At 43.4% G+C, this 18113-nt stretch overlaps 1 protein-coding gene across 1 annotated transcript; it reads right to left on the bottom strand.

Moving 5' to 3' along the window:
* Positions 1–377: 377 nt before the first annotated feature.
* On the bottom strand, positions 378–17865 carry LOC124348855 (proline-rich receptor-like protein kinase PERK12). Its single transcript, XM_046799198.1, has 8 exons — positions 17427–17865; positions 14260–14639; positions 3561–5356; positions 3313–3411; positions 2622–3152; positions 2391–2519; positions 1955–2066; positions 378–1576 (listed from the first exon to the last, which is right to left on the bottom strand). The coding sequence occupies exons 2-8, from the start codon at positions 14369–14371 to the stop codon at positions 1299–1301; spliced, it is 3057 nt and encodes a 1018-aa protein (XP_046655154.1). The 5' UTR covers positions 14372–14639; positions 17427–17865; the 3' UTR covers positions 378–1298.
* Positions 17866–18113: the final 248 nt, after the last annotated feature.

Here is an 18113-nt window from a genome sequence, read left to right as displayed (position 1 = left end):
CCCCCTCTTCCTTCTTCTGGTTTTTCACTGCGGAGCATTACGTCTTCTTTCTTCGTCCCCCCCAAAACAACTTCGGGGTCCATGGAACTATGACCCCATTTCGAACCCCCCTCTCTTCCATCAATATTCTTTGCTAGAAGACGGTGGGGGGGGGGGGGGGGTTGAAACTCGGCTTTTTTCTTCGTTCTTGCCCACTTATTAAAAGATGACCATAGGACTTTTTGGCGCTGCATAGCTGATAAGAAATAATGGATGCTATAGCTCGTAACTTTTGAAAGAATTACGTCATCAGCTGCTGTTATTTGCAATTCCCTCGATTCTTCTGAGATTAATTCAGAGGACCTGGCGGCAGATGAAAATGGGCTGAAAAATCATTATTGAACGAGATATACGTATTATATTATGTACAACATTACACAGTTATTCAGTAATATTAAAAAAATAAGGCCTACAAAGAAACAAAAGAAGTACGTCGGGGCAATTTCGGGGAAAGACGGAATAAGGAAGACATGGGGCTATGACAGAGACCGGCGATTGTTTCATAATTCTTTTGCTTTTTTGACGGTGGGAAAAGGTAATTTGAAAAAAAAAAAAAAAAAAAAATATTCTGGGGGGGTGCCATTATGTACCTTGTGGTTTGTTTGTCCCAGTATGTGCCGTCGTCCGCTTCGTGCGCCAAAAAACACGAGGAAGTTAAGAAGTAGTTGGGCCGGTCCATTTTGGCTTTTAATGAGCCTATTAACATACATATTACGGTTCGTATGTGCCATTCTTTCGCGGTATGTATAACAATCGGCGATGATTCTTTCACGTTCTACTTCCTTTCTGTAAAAAAAGCCATTCCAATAACGTCCTTCTTTTGTTTTTCTCTCCCACCATTCCGATTGAAAAGAGAGAAAAAAATAGAGACCCGAAACAAACTGCGGAATACAACTGAAGGGAAAATAAAGAATAATAATTAAAAAAGAAAGAAACACAAAATATGGTAATGACAGTTTAAATATTCAACAAAAGCGCGGCAACCGGCCTGCCAAGTTTGGGTTTCGCGCGGTTCGTTAATAGACACGAACACAATTCATATTTTTCTTTTCCCGTAAAAAATATAAGAAAACACTGCAGGGCATGCATTGCGTCACAATATGGAAATCGAGTCAAAAATGGGATGGATGGGATGGATGGATGGGCGAAAATAAAAAAAAAAAAATAATAATAATAAAGAAAGAATGAGGCGGAAGTGGATGACGCGATGTGATGAGCAAAACTTAAAAAAAAAGGAGAAAAAAAATTGTTTTTTTGACTCAGATTTTTTCGCTTTCGTCACTAGGGGACTGTAGCGGCACGTAGATGGATTCTTGGAAACTGTCTAGATCGATATAGCCATCGGCGTCATCCAGAAGTTGTCCCAGTTCGGATTTGAGTTCGCCAAAATCGGGTCGCCTCTGAGGATCCGAGTGCCAACATCGTGACATCAGCCGATAGAATTCCGGCCGGCAGTGGCTCGGCCGCTCCAATCGGTGGCCGTCCTTGACGCGACGCATCACCTCCCTCGCTTCCATCCCCGGATAAGGCGTAGACCCTTTGGACAGAGGGGGAAGAAACAAAAACAGACACAAAAGTTTAGCCAAAAATAAAATGATGACAGGAGACGTGGTGTGTAGGCAACAGGATATGATGGCAAAATTCAAGGACTAAATTCAAACTTAAATTCCAAAGGTTAATATACAAGGCGATTTCGTGACCGTTGGGATGAGATCATTCAGAGGAAAATCCAGGAGGGATTATCAACGCCCCCCATCTTTTTATTCGTTGTTCCCATTTTTTCATATTTTCTTTTTACCGCTGCATTTCATTTTCGTGACGATAAGAATGAGAATAACAAGTGCTCAACTTGTTCGAATGTCATACGGCGTTGTTTGCAAGAAAAGTAGAAAGGCCGTGCTGTTGTTCCACATACCTAATGTGACTATTTCCCAGACCAGGATGCCGAAACTCCAGATGTCAGATTTCTGCGTGAAGACGCTCTGGATTAGCGACTCAGGTGCCATCCACCGGATCGGCAGTGCGCCCTGAAATCAAATCAAAACAAAATGTTTGAATTAGACGTTACACTTATTCACAATTTCTGGTTAAACTTAAGTCTAGAAAAGATGACGAATCATCTGATTGGTGGATCGTTATCAGACTCGCAAGCGAGTTGAACATTTTGATTGGTGTTAGATAGCAAATGCCGAGTGACGCAAATCAACTTGAGCAAACAGAAAAGTGACTGACAATTTGGTTTCATTAAACACAAAGTTTCGGTGCCAATTGGAATTTATCGAAATGATACGAGGGAATTTAGGAAAAGTAAATAGACAATTGATTATATTTTCCAAAATGATATACATTACCTTGACCCTCTGCTCATACATCTCGCCAGCCGAGTCCCGAACGGAGCGTGACAGACCGAAATCGGCCACTTTGCACAATTTGTTGTGATCGACAAGGACGTTACGAGCCGCCAAATCTCTGTGCACCACCTGATAGTTTGGCGTAGTTGACCCAAATAATATCGAAAGAAAAATAGAAACTCCGGTTACAATGTGCAAGTCAACATATTTGTTTACAGATTTAAAACGTACCCCCTTGCTGTAAATGTACTCCATTCCTTTTGCTACGCAGTAGGCAAAAGTGGTCAAATCCCTGGACGTCAACGCCTCGCTGTCCGTTGAGTAATTGTAATACGTCTGATGGGTCCGATGGTCCCGCAGGAACGTCAGCAACCGGCCGTACATGACGTACTCCATGATGAGCAGGAACGGTTCTTGCTCCGTGCAGCATCCGAGCAGAGCCACGACGTTGGGATGGGGGCCGACCTGCTGCATGATCCTCATCTCCCGCAAGAGCTCCTGCTTCTCCTTGGCAGCCGCTCCATCCTTGACCGTCTTGACGGCCACGAGGAGAGTGCCTTGGCAGCCGCAAATGTCCTCCGCCTCGGCCTTCCACACCTGGCCAAAGTTACCTTCGCCGATGAGCGTTTGCAACCGCAGTCGAGATCGTGTGAACTCCCACGGCGATGGAGACGGAGAAGATTTACCTCCTCCCGCTCCTCCACCTCCGCCGCTATTACCGAGAGAAACAGCGCCGGACACCAAGTCTTCTTTATCGTTGGCCTGAATCCCCACAAAACAAAAAATAAAATAAAATACAGAATTTTTTTAAACACGTTCATCAATCAACAATTGAACATTTTACACGAACGAAAAACACAAAAGAAAAAAAAAAACTTTTTCGGGTATTATTTTGCTTTGAATGATTGATGGCGCAACATACCCCGTAGAAGAGACGGGCGTGTTTGGATGGCGTCAAAGCAACGGGTGGTAATCTCTTGCGGAAACCCGTTTCGGATGATGTCTCCGATTCGTTCAATCTCTGCGTGAATCAATCAAAATCCGGGAATCAATCAATTAGCATTTTTCACGTAGTTTTTTGTTGTGTGTGGACATTTGCATACGTGTTCATTATGAATAATGATAACACGCAAAAAAAAAAAAAAGGCTGTCAAAATGTTGAATGCGTACCTCTCGTCGTTTGTGAAGCTGTACGCGGACAATCCAGAGAACCAAACCGGCCAACGGAATGACGGCCACGACTCCAACGACGTAGATGGATGTGGTGGCTGCCTGGTTTTCCTTGTTCGAATCGTTCCAGTTACTTCCACCGCTACCGCTGGCGTTGTGATTCCGGTCCTGTTGAAGATTGTCGTTGAATGTTTTGGATGACCCAGTCGATCCGGTACTGGCCCGCAAGACTGGAGCCCCGATAGAGACGATCTCGTTTGTATCGTCAGCCGTCGGGGGCACGACGGATCCTGTCGGATAATAAGCGACGGGCGGCACAAGGAAAGGGTTACCACCGAAATTGTCGTGATCTCTAGCCGGAACTAGACGCTGGAGAATATCTTCCAGCGTGTGCATGATGGGAGTCGGTGGAGCCCGTCTAGTTGTCGAAGATTTGCTGGTAGTAGTTGGGGCTTCGGTTGTTGTTGTTGTCGTTGTTGGCTTCGTGGTGGTGGAAGAAGGAAACATTCTTCCGGAGGTCGTACTGCTGGATAAAGCCGTTTTGACGACATTTTCTTCTTCTTCAGACTCGGATTCGGAAGAATCCACCGATTCCAGCAACTTTGGGTTGGGAGTTGACGAAGTGGCAGGCGATGGCGGGAGTCTGGTCGATGTGATTTGAATCTTGAGCGTTCCAGCCGGAATATTTCTCGATCCGGTAATAGGAAGTCGAACGATTGGAGTCCATAGAACGGAAGGCGGCGGAGGGCTCAGACTGCTGGTAATTGAAATTCGACTGGACTGGATCGGTCGGCTATTGGGTGCGTTTGTCGTTGACGCAACAACAACGGCAACTGTCGAGGACGGGAAGCTCTCACTCAGCTGGCTGGATTCCAACAACGGGGCCGTGCTGGTGCTGGACGGGATAACAACCGGCACGTTGGATGGATTCTTCACTTCCTGCAATAATTCTTGTTGAACGGCCAGAGAAGAAGAAGTTGTCGTGCTGATGGATTGCTCCGGAAGCGCCGAAGAAACAGCGGCAGCCTCGACGGCGATCAGCGTCGGTTTGGCAGTGGTGGATTGGCCGCGACGGTTACTTTGATTGAGCTCCATCCGCACCCTCCAAGGAGGTTTGTTGGACGGTGATAAAGTAGTGGCCGCTGCCGCCGTAGTTGTTGTTGTGGCCGTCGTCGTCGATGATGTGACTGCGGCCAAAGTGGTGGTGGACGTCGGTGCACTCGTCGTCGTCGTTGTCGTGGTGGAGGATGTGATCGTTTGTTGTGGAGATTCCGTCAGGTTGGCAGCGGCGACTTTATTGACCACACTTTCCCGCGTTTCCACAATGGCCGTCTCGGCCGAAACAAAAGATTCTTCAGTGACCTCACCGATGGTCGGCTGGACCGTTTCGTTGACAACCGTCGCGTTGGCCAATTTGCCGAGAGCGCCGGAAGTAGGAGCCAACAGTGGTGATGGTGAGCGATTTTCCGGCAAGCGTTTGCGAATCAACCGGACGATACCGGTGGGAGTTTCCGCTTTGCTAACGATGGGAACTGCTGTTGTTGTTGTTGTTGTGGTCGTCGTCGTAGTAGTGGCGGTGGTTGTCGTACTGGTTGCTTCCGCCTTGGGCCTCAGTTGCGCCTTGAATTGTTCTTGCGCCGACCCCTGTCTCCGCTGGATCACCGACAACCGGCGCCCGAATCCGACCGACCAATCATCTTGCACCAGATCCAAGTCCTCGTCATCAAATCGCTCCCCGTGACGGTGCCATGGATCCAACTCCGACCGACCTTGTTTGAAAGATGCTGACGTTCCGGCTGTTAATTCAGAAAACAATCAAATAAAAACAACCCAAAATAGAATTAGAAAACTTCATTAGCAAAGAGGGAGAAGTGAGCAGCAGCTACTACTGCAAGAGCCATTAAAAAATCATCTATTTTTATTATCATTAATAATATATTGGTCTATTATTGCACACTGTCATCTAGTGGTTGGAAATGAAAGTCTCTTTAGCGACTTGAATTATCAATGATGATTATTACACGCAGAGAGATACAGAGAGAGAGAGAGACACACAATCAACAACAGTCGACTGGTTGCTCAACGGAGAGCGACCTGCCCTGAACGAAAGCGATCGTTAATAATGATGAGGGTCTTTTATATACAATTAACAGGATAAGAGAGGATCGGGCGACTCTCTCTCTTTCAATTCTCTCTTAATGACAACAACGGAAGATCGGGGGAGGTTTCCGAAATGAGGCCACCCACAAACGCAAGGAATGAAGTCGTCGTCCTCTCTCCAACATTTGTGAAAGAGAAAGGAGCTGCTGCTGCTGCTGCTGTTGCTTGGGTTTGACGGGAGGCTCTTCGTCCATCGGGACTTTTTGTGATCCGTCACGACGTCAGACGTCAGCAGCGCCCAAGTTGCGTGCCACCCACGACACACACACACACAAGAGATGGGCAGAAAATGATAGACAACTGTTGAAAAAGTAAGAAAGAAAAATACTCCCCACAAGAAAATTACCGATCGTCTATTGTATACGTTTTGTAGCTGTTGCGCATGGCACGCGAATAGATGATGGCTGAGACCCCCCGTAAGAATCTCTTTGGCGTTGTTGTGGTTGTTGTTGGACTGTTTTTTGGGGGGAGTCGAATAGGAGCCGGACCAGATCACGGAGCGGATTGAATAAAATATTTTCAACCGATTCACCGTGGCGAAAGCTCACAATGGACCAAACAGACGAAAAGGAAATACAAACAGAGCCTTTCAATTGTTGCTTAGAGCAAACAAACAAACAAACAAACAACAACTATGTCTCTCACGATATGCGATTGAATCGATGGGCGGAGAGAGGAAGAGGCCCCAATGAAATTTCCGTGACTTTGCCATTGATTTCATTTGTATTTATCCTTCTATTCTTTGAGCTGACAATCAGAGTCACGCAATTTCAATTCAAACTGCAAGATTTTCACAGAGTCCAGTCATTCGACTTAAGTCTTAGCTAGACCGAAATTTATGCACAAGTAATGCATTCGTTTTATTACTATTGCGTGACTGACCCATCACTTTTTCTTTAAAAATAAATGTGGCCCGCCGAAGGACAACACACATGCGTAATACGTACTACTGTCATCACCAAGGCGAACATTCCAATTTCGCAAAAACACCGCCCCATTGTATCCGGGAAAAAATATGAAACACAATGACCGACCGACCGACCGACCGACCGACCGACCGGTTCCTGACCTGAAATATGGGTTAGCCGGACAAGACTCGCGGCACGAATGGCAAGCGGTTTTTTAAAAGAAGTTCAAAAACAAGGAGGAAAACAACAACAATAAACCGGTTGAATTGCTTGCAGCTTTAAGGCGTCATCTGCAATGAGGAAATGTTGAAATTTTCCTGAGAAAATTTATTTACTTGTTTCTTTCGATGCAACACGATGAGAAAAGCCCATTTTTCTCTGAGTTGTGTACGTCCTATTCATCCATCAGGCGCACACACACACACACACACACTGCGGGTGGAGACTGCAGGGCACCAACAGGTGAAAAGAAGAAGTCAGGGGTGGTTGAAAGTTTACAGGTGAAAAAAAAGAAGCGGCCCTACCTCCTTAACTTCTTTTGCCTTCCATCCACCGGCATTTGTTGCATGACTATCGATCTGACATTTATACTGTCGGCGAAAGCTTTTTAGCCATTTCCTCTTTTCTCCCGATTTTGTGTTTCTTCTGAGCGTCTTTTTTTTTATCGGTTTCGTAGCGGGAGAGAAGGGGAATGTTGGGTCGCGGTCCGATCGTAAACACAACGGCGGCTGTTTGTGTGTGTGTGTGCTATCACGACATTTTAATGACCTAATGAGCTCTTTTGGCTCTACGTTTAATAAGGTTTATGGCCTGGAATTTTCTCTTTTGATTATTATTGTCCGTTGTTATTCATTCAGAGTTGAGCCACCACTGGCCATCAGAATAATAACAACAACCCTCTAGAAGAAGAGGATTTGGAAAAAATAAAATAAAAGTAAAGTGACCTGAAGCCATCATGACCACGCAGACTCTTCTTACTTCTTCTTCTTTGTGATAATTTTTCTGTCGTCACCAGACACAAGTCCATTTGGGAAGGTACTTTCACCTGTATCTCGTTGCCTTTTGCTGTTGTCGTGTTGTCGTCACATGTTGTTGGGTCGTTAAAAATTACCATAAAAAGGGCTAGTAGGGTATACTAACCATTTTTATGACGACACTGTGAAAATACAACAACGACGACGACAAATTTCAATTCTAGAGAGATTCTGATCTCGTTAACTTTCATCATCATCATCATCATTGCATTAGCCCAAGAAAGAAAAAAAGGAAAGAAAAAGAAGTTTTGACGTTTTCATCCGGGATACCGGTTATTTCTGGCATCGTCTAACACCGCCCACTCGTTTTATAGGATAACGGTCCCAACCAAAATTTTAAAATCGTTCGCTAATATACATTATAATAGATAAGAAAAAAAAAAGAATGCTTTTTCTGCGAAAAACAGATTGAGTGCACAATATTGGAACGACCGAATGGTGGTGAAATTGCGCGGGTGGCTGTTTGGTGTACTTGTACCCAGTGAGAATCGGGACGAGGTATTCCATTCACTTCATCCAAAATTAACCATCAGAAAAAGCTAAAAAAAAAACCTTTCTTTCAGTTCGACTGCCTGCAAAACTAACGCCTCTGCATATCGAATCTATTATCAAAAGGCTTTTTGTGCAAGAAGAGATGCACATGCAGATAGTTTTTAATACTTGGGATTCTTTCACGAAATAGAAGAAGAAGAAGAACCGGTTCTCTTGTACACAGAATAAGTTAGTGATTCGGTGAAAATGGTGTCGAGCGATCATGAGAATGCGATGGCAGAAAACGAGCCAATGGGAGAATCTCTTTGGTGTGAATCAGAATTATCGCGCCGCAAAGTAATCATTGGGAATTGGATTCTAAAAATTCCTTCCACCAAAAAGTCGGCAACCTCATTTTTTTTCCGTTTTATCTTTCACTCCCACCGAGGGCCTATGATAAATAACTGACGTCAATAACCCAATGGATTTGGAATATGTATAACCACAGATGTGACCGATTGCGTAATAGACGTGACCGTACGGCCGGCCAACGATAGCGGCACGTTGTCAAAAGCGGGAAAAAAAAATATATTCTTCTGCGGTGTGTCCTATCTGTTTTCCCATTCCACACCATCACGTATGCGTGTCTTCTTTTCTCTTCTCTTTATGGGTGAAGGCCCCAGCGCGAAATTCAAACATTTAAAACAAAACAAAAAACAACGTACATGATCGGCCGACCGACAAGAAAATATTAAGAAAACACTAAACGTCTCAATCCAAACTTTGGCTGCTACTGCGCACACACACCTTCTCGATAGATTCGCTAAGTAAATGTACATTCAATGTCCTCGTAGATGCGGGAATTACCTTGGCGTGTTTCGACCGAAGGGGGAAAAAAAATACTTTTAAAGTGGAGACGGGGGGACTTGTTATTTGATTTCTCACGCCGTGATGACACGCAAAGTTCCCCCTTAAATAAAAAGGTAGACAACCAAGTCATAAAGAAAAGGGATTCGTGACGTTGGGTCGGGGCCCATCCTCTTGATTGTGTTGGAAGAGCTTCTATTCTTTTTATTTCCCTTTCGATTCTTGTATTGCACGGTGCAATATATTTCCTGGCGTCCATTGTTAATCATTATCAAACAGGGGAAGAATATGTTTGGAACAAATTTAACGTCCCTGCTGCTGTTGTTGTTGTTTTGTTGTTGTTTTGTTGGCTCAAGGTTCCCGCGATTGTGTCACCCGTTCCAAGGAAAAAATCTCCTCGTTCTTTTTTGGCGACAAAATGGGTTTCATTGCTTACAAAATTTCCAATCCAATATCCAAGCCCCGAGGCTTGTTCACGGTCACACTAGTTTGGCTCCGTCACGTAATAAAAAATGGACGCATAATTTATGGGCTCCTTTTTCCGATTTAGTGCTCTAATAGGACACTGCCATTCGAATAACAAAAAAAGTCACAATGTCACAATTTTCCTTCTTTAAAGAGATAAAAGAAGAAAAGAAATTAGAACATTACAAAAATTCAATCGCTATTCCGAGGCCCTGCTACTTCATCGAGCATTAAATATGCCAACTATGCGGAGTTGAATGCATTTAAAAAGAAAAGATGTAGAGGAGACGTGACTTAATGGGATTAGAAAGCTCTCGTTGTCTTAAGCTCAAACCCATATACGGCCCATACTCGTCTATATGCTTCGTGCTGTGTATAGATGAGGAATATTCTCTTTTGGGAAATTGAAGGGAGAAGGATTTCAACAGCTCACGTCTTCTTCTTCTTCTTAACTTCTTTGTCCATCCTTTTTTAAATAAGGAGAAAAAGAAAAATACCCGACAACTTTCACTATAGACATGTTGGAATATCCCCGCCGAATTTTTTAGTATGTAGCGGTCGTCGTTGGTTTTTTTTTTTAGGGGGCCCTGTGCGTGAGAGTCAAGGTGTACCGGCACAATAACTCTGGCCGCTCAGTATCTCCAGTCCACCTGACCGTAGAATTCCAGAAATGGAAGAATGATTGATTGGATGCTGATCTTCCCTCTCATCTCTCTGGGAAGACAAGAGAGGAGACTAGAAAAAGAAGGAAACCCAAAATAAAACAAAGTCTACTAACCCAACGATCAAAAGACGTTAGACTCGAGTTGTTTTAACGACACCCAACGCGACAACAGCAGGTGAAAACGAATAATGTTCGCCGTTTTTTTATTGGCTAACGGGGCACGAGACATCACTACACCCAGTGTCTTTTACGGTCGGCGGAATATAACCGTCTCCAATGATGCGGATGGCAAACCACGAACGGCGTGATTCTCATCCCAAACGACTTTGAAGTTGATAAAATATTAAGAGAAAAAATTACGACGCCGGATAGTTATGACACGTAACGGGGAGGGTAGGGGAGGAGGTGTTATATTCGTCCTTTTTTTTCTAAAAAAAAAAAGAAAATTTTTTATTTCATTTTCTCGACTCTCTTCGCTGGATTGAGCAACGAGGCTGCCACGGACTCCCGGGCGTAGCTAAGCATGGATACATAGGGGACTTGCGAGGGATATTTCCATCCAAAGGAAAGAAAACAATGAGCGCACGATTATGAGCCGAAAATAGAGTCCAAGGTTTTCAAATTTTTAACTGGTCTGTACATCCTGTGTGTCCCATCGTCCATTTTCAGTGTCCAGCTGGCCGAAACGGAGGACTCAACAAAAAGTCGAAAAACAAAATATATGTCCGAGATGGAATGGTTTCTGGAATTGGAACACGCTGCCGCGCTTCATAATCGGATTCACTGTTGTTTATTTTACATTTATGCTAATTTCACCTCTCTCTCTCTCTCTCTCTCTCCTCTATAGAAGTCTATAGCGGTCGGCTCTTCTTCTCTCATGTGTCCAGCGTAAAGTTATTTCCAGCAGTGGCCGTCCTTATTCTCAAGATTCTTTCGATACTTTTTTGTATATAATAATTTCCATTTTGGAAATGAAGAAAGAAGAAGAAGAAGACGTACGTGGCCGCTGCCGTGAGTTGTGCGGGCCATTAAGGCAAAACTCAAATGGGAAAAAGAAGTGGGTCACACAGTACCGAACGAACCTCGAACACAATTTTCTCGTTTTTTTTTTCTTTCTTCTTCATTTCGGTGGGAAAAAAAGAATAAAATGGACCCCCGTTGACTCCGGGAAACCGACAGTAATAATCTACCTTCGACCATTCGACGAATGAGAGAAAAAAACAAAAGAAAAACGACAATAGAAAACAGAAAAAATTCGAATGACGTTGAGAACTGTAATCACAATGCTCATCTGCCTACTGGCTTCAAAGCGCATTATTACGTAAGTATGCACGTAGGAGTGTCAGGGAAATTGGCTTCTTTCATCACAGCCGGAAATATTTCGCTCGACACACGCACGCATATTTCTAATGCAAAAAGGAAAAATTACGATAAGCCAAGTCTCACTCCACGCCGGAGGCTTGGCAGATTTTTTGAAAAAGTCTGTTCCGCTTTTCGAGTCTAAACACACAACAAACCGACATTCTTTCAAGGATATTATTACGAATAAAACGCAAAAGAGAATACATAACAAGTCCAAAATCGTGAACTTATCGTCTCGTTGCGTGATGGCATTTTATTATAAAAAGAAAAAAAAAGAGACCAAGAACTGGTTTGAATTCGTAATCAGATTTAGTTTCAAGGCGCACCTGTGCAGATGAATTGGACGTGGCTCGGTTCCTCCCCCACTGAAATAGATCTACAGGAAAAGCGTTCACGAACGCAGCTGGGTCGTTGTGTGGCCCCGATTTTTGTCGGAGGATTTCCGACAGCCCCCAAAAACGGACAATTAAAAACAACAAAACAAGCGGCTCCTATTAATTACAGGCTGACTACACGCGGATGGCGCTATAAAATGTATTTCGATCGCGTTGAAAATTGTTCTTTCATTTTTATAGGGTCGACAACGGCCTCGTTTCCTTGTGAAAACTACGGGAAAGAGAAAGAAAGAAAAAACAAAGTGTCCTTGCGTGAAACGTTCAGATGCGGCATTTGACATTTTGTTTCATTGCAGTCTTATTCGTTTTTATTAGACGAGCTGCGTTATATCACACGCTTCATCCCTCCTCCCTAGGCTATTCAACGATGGCAAACATCATCAAAAAAGATTTAAAACTCGGTGGGGATATTTTTTGGTCAAACAGCTAAAATCCCCAGTCAGGTTCTTCTCTTTTTATTTTCTGTTTGAAAATGGGTGGCGCAACTACGCGGCACTATCCAACATAAAAAAGACCGCAGAAAAAAAAAGAGAGAGAGAGAGAAAAAATATTTGAATTGCAAATGAGCGGATGCACACACACACACACACATATGGGAACATCTTCTAGCCGGAGGATGTTCTTGCGGAGATCCGCTCAAGGTCTGTGTGTGTGTCTACATATCTCTCTCTTATCTGAAATTATTTTAGATACAGCCACATGAATCTCTTTGATATCATCTTCTCTCTTTTTTTTTAGGGGGTAATTGCGGCTCTCATCCTCGCTTGTATAGCGTTTCATCAGCATCATTTCGATTGCGATTAAGTCAAAGCCAAAAATAACAAAAAGAAGGCAAATTTCGATAAAAGCATTCATTCAAATTCGCCTTTTTTTCAGAGTTGAGAACGACTATACAGCAACTCGAATGTCGAAATATACGAAGGCCCTTTCGAGAAACCTTAGCACGACAAGACTCTGTTTAATATAGGTATAGGCTTCTCTACGACAAGAGCGATAAGATATTAACACTCAACCTTGGAGCTAGGAAATGCTGACTGTTGCAGCATAGAGTATACCTACAACGCACATGAGCCGCTGCTGCTGCTGCTGTTTGGTTGGTTATTTTTTGGTCAAGGTAAAAACACAGTCGGTGTAAGGATAGTCACATCTATAGAGAGACAGGTTTTCAAGGGAGGGCCTATGAAAGAGAAAAACAAGATATTTTTGGGAAAGTTTTCCTATATTCTTCTTCCCTTTCAGATTTCAATCGCAAGATTCATATCCCCATGCAGCAGAGTTGGCCTTTCGTCATCGGGAAAAACTTGCCGAGTGCCCGCGCTGGCTTGTTGTTTGGTTACATCTACTACACGCTAAGACGCACACCTTGTAATTATCGTGATGATGGTGATTCCGTGCCCTCCTCTTTCTCTTCAGCTTGCGGTCAGAGTCGGAGGAACCGCGCTAGGGCGTGAGTCAACAGTTCCCCTCCATCGAGACACAAACACTTGAGATGCATGCGGCAATCAACCGAGATCCGATAGATCAGATTTCAAAAAAATAAGCTGCTGCTCCTTATTTGCCGTGATGGAATTCCTATTTGTTTTGGGTGCAACCGAAAAACATTGCGTCGTTTCGCCCCATCACAAATCATTCAGTCAACATTTGGTTGTCGAGTGATGACGAATGAATTTTCAGAATTCCATTCGGACCTCGCAATTCCGATGAATCAACCCAAAATGGAGGGGAAAGAGAATCGTTTCCTACGAATTGCGTGAAGCCTCAAAATATATTCGTGACTCTTGAGCGACCTCGGAGAACAAGGCGAAAATGGCAACATTGGGTTCGCCACTCAGTCTCGCGAATCGAATGGCGTCAGAAATAAGAAAAGCAAAAATCTCTTAGCCTGGACAAGAAACACACACAACCAGGAAGGAAAAGAAAAACATTCAAAAAATAAACAACAAATAAAATTCTTATCGAACCGGTGGGGGGATGTTTGGACGAAGAGAAAAGAGGAAAAAAAAGTCACGCAGCGCGAATGCTACGCAAAAACAACAACAACAACAACAATAGGGGATGCTGTTTGTTGTTTCCAGTGTACGAGAAAGAAAAAAGAGAATTCCCGAGCGTGTCTTCACGTTCGCACGGAAAGGTGCGCCTGACCTCTAGGACGTCCCGCGTCCCTTTATGGACACGGGCCAGCGCAAACATTAAGTTTTCCGTTTTAAGTGTCGGCAAATGCACACACGTCTTGTTGCCCAGCTGTTTCTATTCCACACGCCAAGTAGGAAAGAGAATCAAAGAAAAAGGGGGAGGGATTTTATACGCATCTACGCGCATAACGATTTTGATAAAAATCAAACGATAATAAAAAAGAGAAGGAAAAAGACTCACCTGCAGAAGAGGAGGAGGAAGAACTTTGTGGCGGATGGGCAGAGACGGTGAATAGAAGCGTCGACCAGGCCAACAAGAGGAAGAGCCCGGTGGCTAGATCCACTCGGGCCATCACAACATCATCGTTGATGGACCAGCCCGTCCGTGTTTGGGTTGGAATAGTTGAGAGAGAAGAAGAAGAAAAAAGGCAAAGTGTTGCCCTGCGTCTTGACCGCAGTCCCGAGGTCAACAGACGTTCCGGGATTTGTAGATTTCTTCGGGATGTTTACAAACGCCGACCGTTATGGACGCCCGAAATGAATTTTCTGGTAGTCGCTGTGTGGGTTGCCGTAATTTGATTTCCCTATTCAAACGAATCCGGACAGCATGACCTGAAGCAACTAAATTGAGACGGAGAAAATCGTTAATAATAATAGATTTAAAAAGAAAATAGCAAAACAAAAAACCACAACAACCGGTTTGCATTTGCATATTCCACTGCTGTAAGACCGGCTTAAAACAATAATCCCACATGATTAGACAAAAAGAAAAAAAGAAGCGCAGTTATGTATATTTTTCTTTTTTTTTTCCTTCGCGGGATATTGCGACTACTAGGCGGGAAACGAGCTTCAGGTGAAGGGAGGGGGGATTATAAGACGCAGGTAGAATGAGGTCGCCGACCTGTTTGTTTCCTTTTTCGAGCAATGAAGCTACCGACTGCTGCTGCTGCTGCTGCTACACTCTATATACTGTGCACCGCGATTCGTCCTTTTTTCGTTCTTCTTTCCTTATCTCCTATACTGGGAGAAAGAAAGGAAACATGATGGACTACTTTTTGTCTATACTTCAGCCATACGTGTGTGTGTGTGTTGTCTCGGATTGCTTTTATTTTGTTTTTTCTTCTTATTTCTCCCCCTGAGCGACTTGAAAGTTAACAGCCCACGTATGTACGTCGTTTCTCGCGGAGCAGGAAAAAATAGAAAAGAGCAAGTGAAAGCTTCCCCAAAAACAAGAGCTCAAGCCATTTTCTCCAGTGCAGACGAGCTTTACACACCTGCTGCTGCTGTTTTCTTGTACTACACCTTTCTCCGAGAGCTAATTGAACCCCCTCGCTTTTTTTTTTACTTGAAATTAACATCATCATCATCCAAAAGAGATTTTTGTTTTTAATGTATCAGAGATTAGGAAATCGTTGTTCTATATTAAAGACGATCAAAACATAAATAGGTACAACAGCTGGTTGGCTCTTTAAAAACAAAAAAAAACGTGAGCGACTTGGATGATTCGAATCATTGACCTAATTAAATTTCGAGGTTTTTTTTTTGTTTCTTTCAAATATTTAATTAGACCCACGGCGGGGTCGAAACCTCTCACACACAAATTTCTACTCGTAATTTCATTTCGTTTACAAAAAATTCGTTATTAAAAAATAAATGTCGGTTGAAACTGAACGATTTTTGTTTTGTTTTCACGAGATGACTTCCTCGACTTTCCCCAGTTTTGTTGTTTTTTTTCGGGCGGGAGAAAACTGAAGAAGAAGAAAAAAAAACAATCTCGTGGAAGGAAACTCTAATGACTCTGGAAACTACACACGTCACCTTTTTGCTGGCCTCAAAAAGACATTTGAATGCGAGAAAAAGAGAAGGAAGCAATTAACTATTGATCAAGCGAAAATGCTTGGCCTTTTATTATCGTCTCGGTGTGTGTGTGTGTGTGTAGGATGTTACACACACACACAACGCTCACGAATTTCTCGCAACCTGTTGCACGTACGCCTGGCAGGCCCAGCCTTCGTAATGAATAATCAATTGTGTGTTTAATGAACCATTGATTGGGGTGGAGAGAGATCACTTTTGCTTTGTTAACGTTCCTTATTCGTTGACACTCAGAAAGGACTCGGAAAGGAAAACGTTACAAGGAAAAAAAAGGTGAAAAGCGAAAACATTGTCATGTTCTTTTTCCCTAAATTTTTGACATTTACAGCTGAGGCAACTGTTGACGAAATCGGAGCCGAGAAAGTCCTAATTCGATTGGACATAAAATTGCACCCATTTCCATATAAAATGGAAATGATAAAAAAATAAAGTTCTGTGGTAGTTTAGTGCATTTTACGGTTTAAAAAAAGAGTTCCATACGTCTTCCTATATTCAACCGGTGGCGCGCATATAGCGGATGTGCACCAGTGTTGGTAGCAATGGCTTTCTGACCTAAATTTTCTCTCGTGCTATGAAACCTCTCCTCTCTCTCTCTCTCTCCCATTCTCTTCTTCTCCTTTGGTGCCATCGTTCCTCTTCTTTTTTCTTTCTCTTTTCATCATTCGCCTATTGGCTGTTGGCTTCAACTTGACTTCTGGCTGCGTTCTATCCCGCTGTGTCTCCGACTCGACGTGTGTGTGTGTGTGTGGAAATAACAATCAAGAAAGAAAAAGAACAACCTGACCTGACTGACGCCTTCAGCTCGAGAAAGACTTTGATCGACGACCGGCACGTTTAATTTTCTCAACAATTTCATCTACCACAAAAGAAGAAGAAGAAGAAAAACGTTTAAGGGGGAATATAATAGTGGAAGGGGTTATACCCCCGTTATTTTTGTTTACTGTCTGTCTGTCCCCTGGCGAGAGTTTAAAAAAAAATTTGAAATGGCCAACATAATGGATATCCCTCCTTGTTATGACTGCTTTTGGGGGCTCCTAATAGTTTTTTTTTTCCCTATCCTACCGTTAAAAAAAATAAGAGGCTGATTACATAAGTGCTAGTGTGAAAAGAGGGTCGTTTGTGTTCCATAATAATCCGGGACAGGTGACAGACGGTATATCCACGGGGGAGAAACCAAACAATAATCCAAATGAAGGAAAAAACCCAAGGCAGTTCTATCTACCTCCCCCCCTTTTCTTTCGGCTAATGAGTCTAATATGTCGAGAGTAGATGACGAGGCAATCAAGTGTTGAAGAATAGACACACAAGTTAAATTGCTTGCACACACAAAACTATATGATACAGTATAAGAAAGCCAAGGACAGAAGATCTCTACACTGGCGCATCTCTCTCTCTTTCTCTCGAGATCACCACATGCAACCGTATGGGTAATAAGGTCACATCTCCTTTCTGAACGCGTGAACACGACACTAACCTCTGAGAATTGTGCCATCACCCAACTAGAAAAGTTTTAAAAAAATCTGCACAGCTTACCAATTCGATTCCTTGGGATGAAAATCACTTTTACAGCTGTGGATTAATGATGATCTCGGATAATCGTCGATAGATTTCAATTCCTTAATCCCTCGATGTAAAACAATGGCGACGAATGAACGATGTTGGAAAAAAAAACAGTTTGTAATGAAAATATTCACACACGAGTCACTTGCGACAATGATCGTCCGTCGAGAACGGACAGGTGTTTGTATGCACGGCGGGAGAGCGTGAGCAGCACACGGGACACGAGATTAAAACACGCAACACACGTGGAGAGGGAAAGAAACCGACGTCTTCCTTCAACGGCCAATGGGACAGCACTGAAAAACCCGCCGAGAGAAGAAGAAGAAAGGGGTGGGTGAGCAAAAGTTTTGTCGGTCGAGGAGGCGGTCCGCAGCGTTGCCACCTCGATTTCTCTGGCACCTCCTCCATTCACAGTTGGAAAAAATAAAAGAAATAAAAGAAATATAAAATCTTTTTTCTTCTTTCTCTTATTATTCTGTTGAAAATAAACAAAAACGTACGTGTCCAGAGAAAGAGAATAAGTTCAAGTTGGTTGTTTCCCAAATCGGACATTGTCAGTCACGACGACTCTCTCCAACCAACATGCCCAACACTCGTCACCACGATTTGACCATTCCAAAGTCCGAACGCGTTCGTCCAAAATGCAACTGTCAGCTGCTG

This window comes from Daphnia pulicaria, chromosome 7 (genome assembly GCF_021234035.1).
Source record: "Daphnia pulicaria isolate SC F1-1A chromosome 7, SC_F0-13Bv2, whole genome shotgun sequence".
Taxonomy (NCBI): Eukaryota; Metazoa; Arthropoda; class Branchiopoda; order Diplostraca; family Daphniidae; genus Daphnia; species Daphnia pulicaria.
This window is presented reverse-complemented; position numbering and strand designations above follow the sequence as displayed.

Excerpts from the sequence above, each read along its gene's own strand:
- LOC124348855 (XM_046799198.1), bottom strand. The coding sequence starts at position 14,371 with ATGGCCCGAGTGGATCTAGCCACCGGGCTCTTCCTCTTGTTGGCCTGG. Across the intron at positions 3,412-3,560 it reads AGCTTCACAAACGACGAGAG|AGATTGAACGAATCGGAGAC; the intron begins GTACGCATTCAA and ends TGATTCACGCAG. Across the intron at positions 1,577-1,954 it reads CTGGGAAATAGTCACATTAG|GGTCTACGCCTTATCCGGGG; the intron begins GTATGTGGAACA and ends CTCTGTCCAAAG.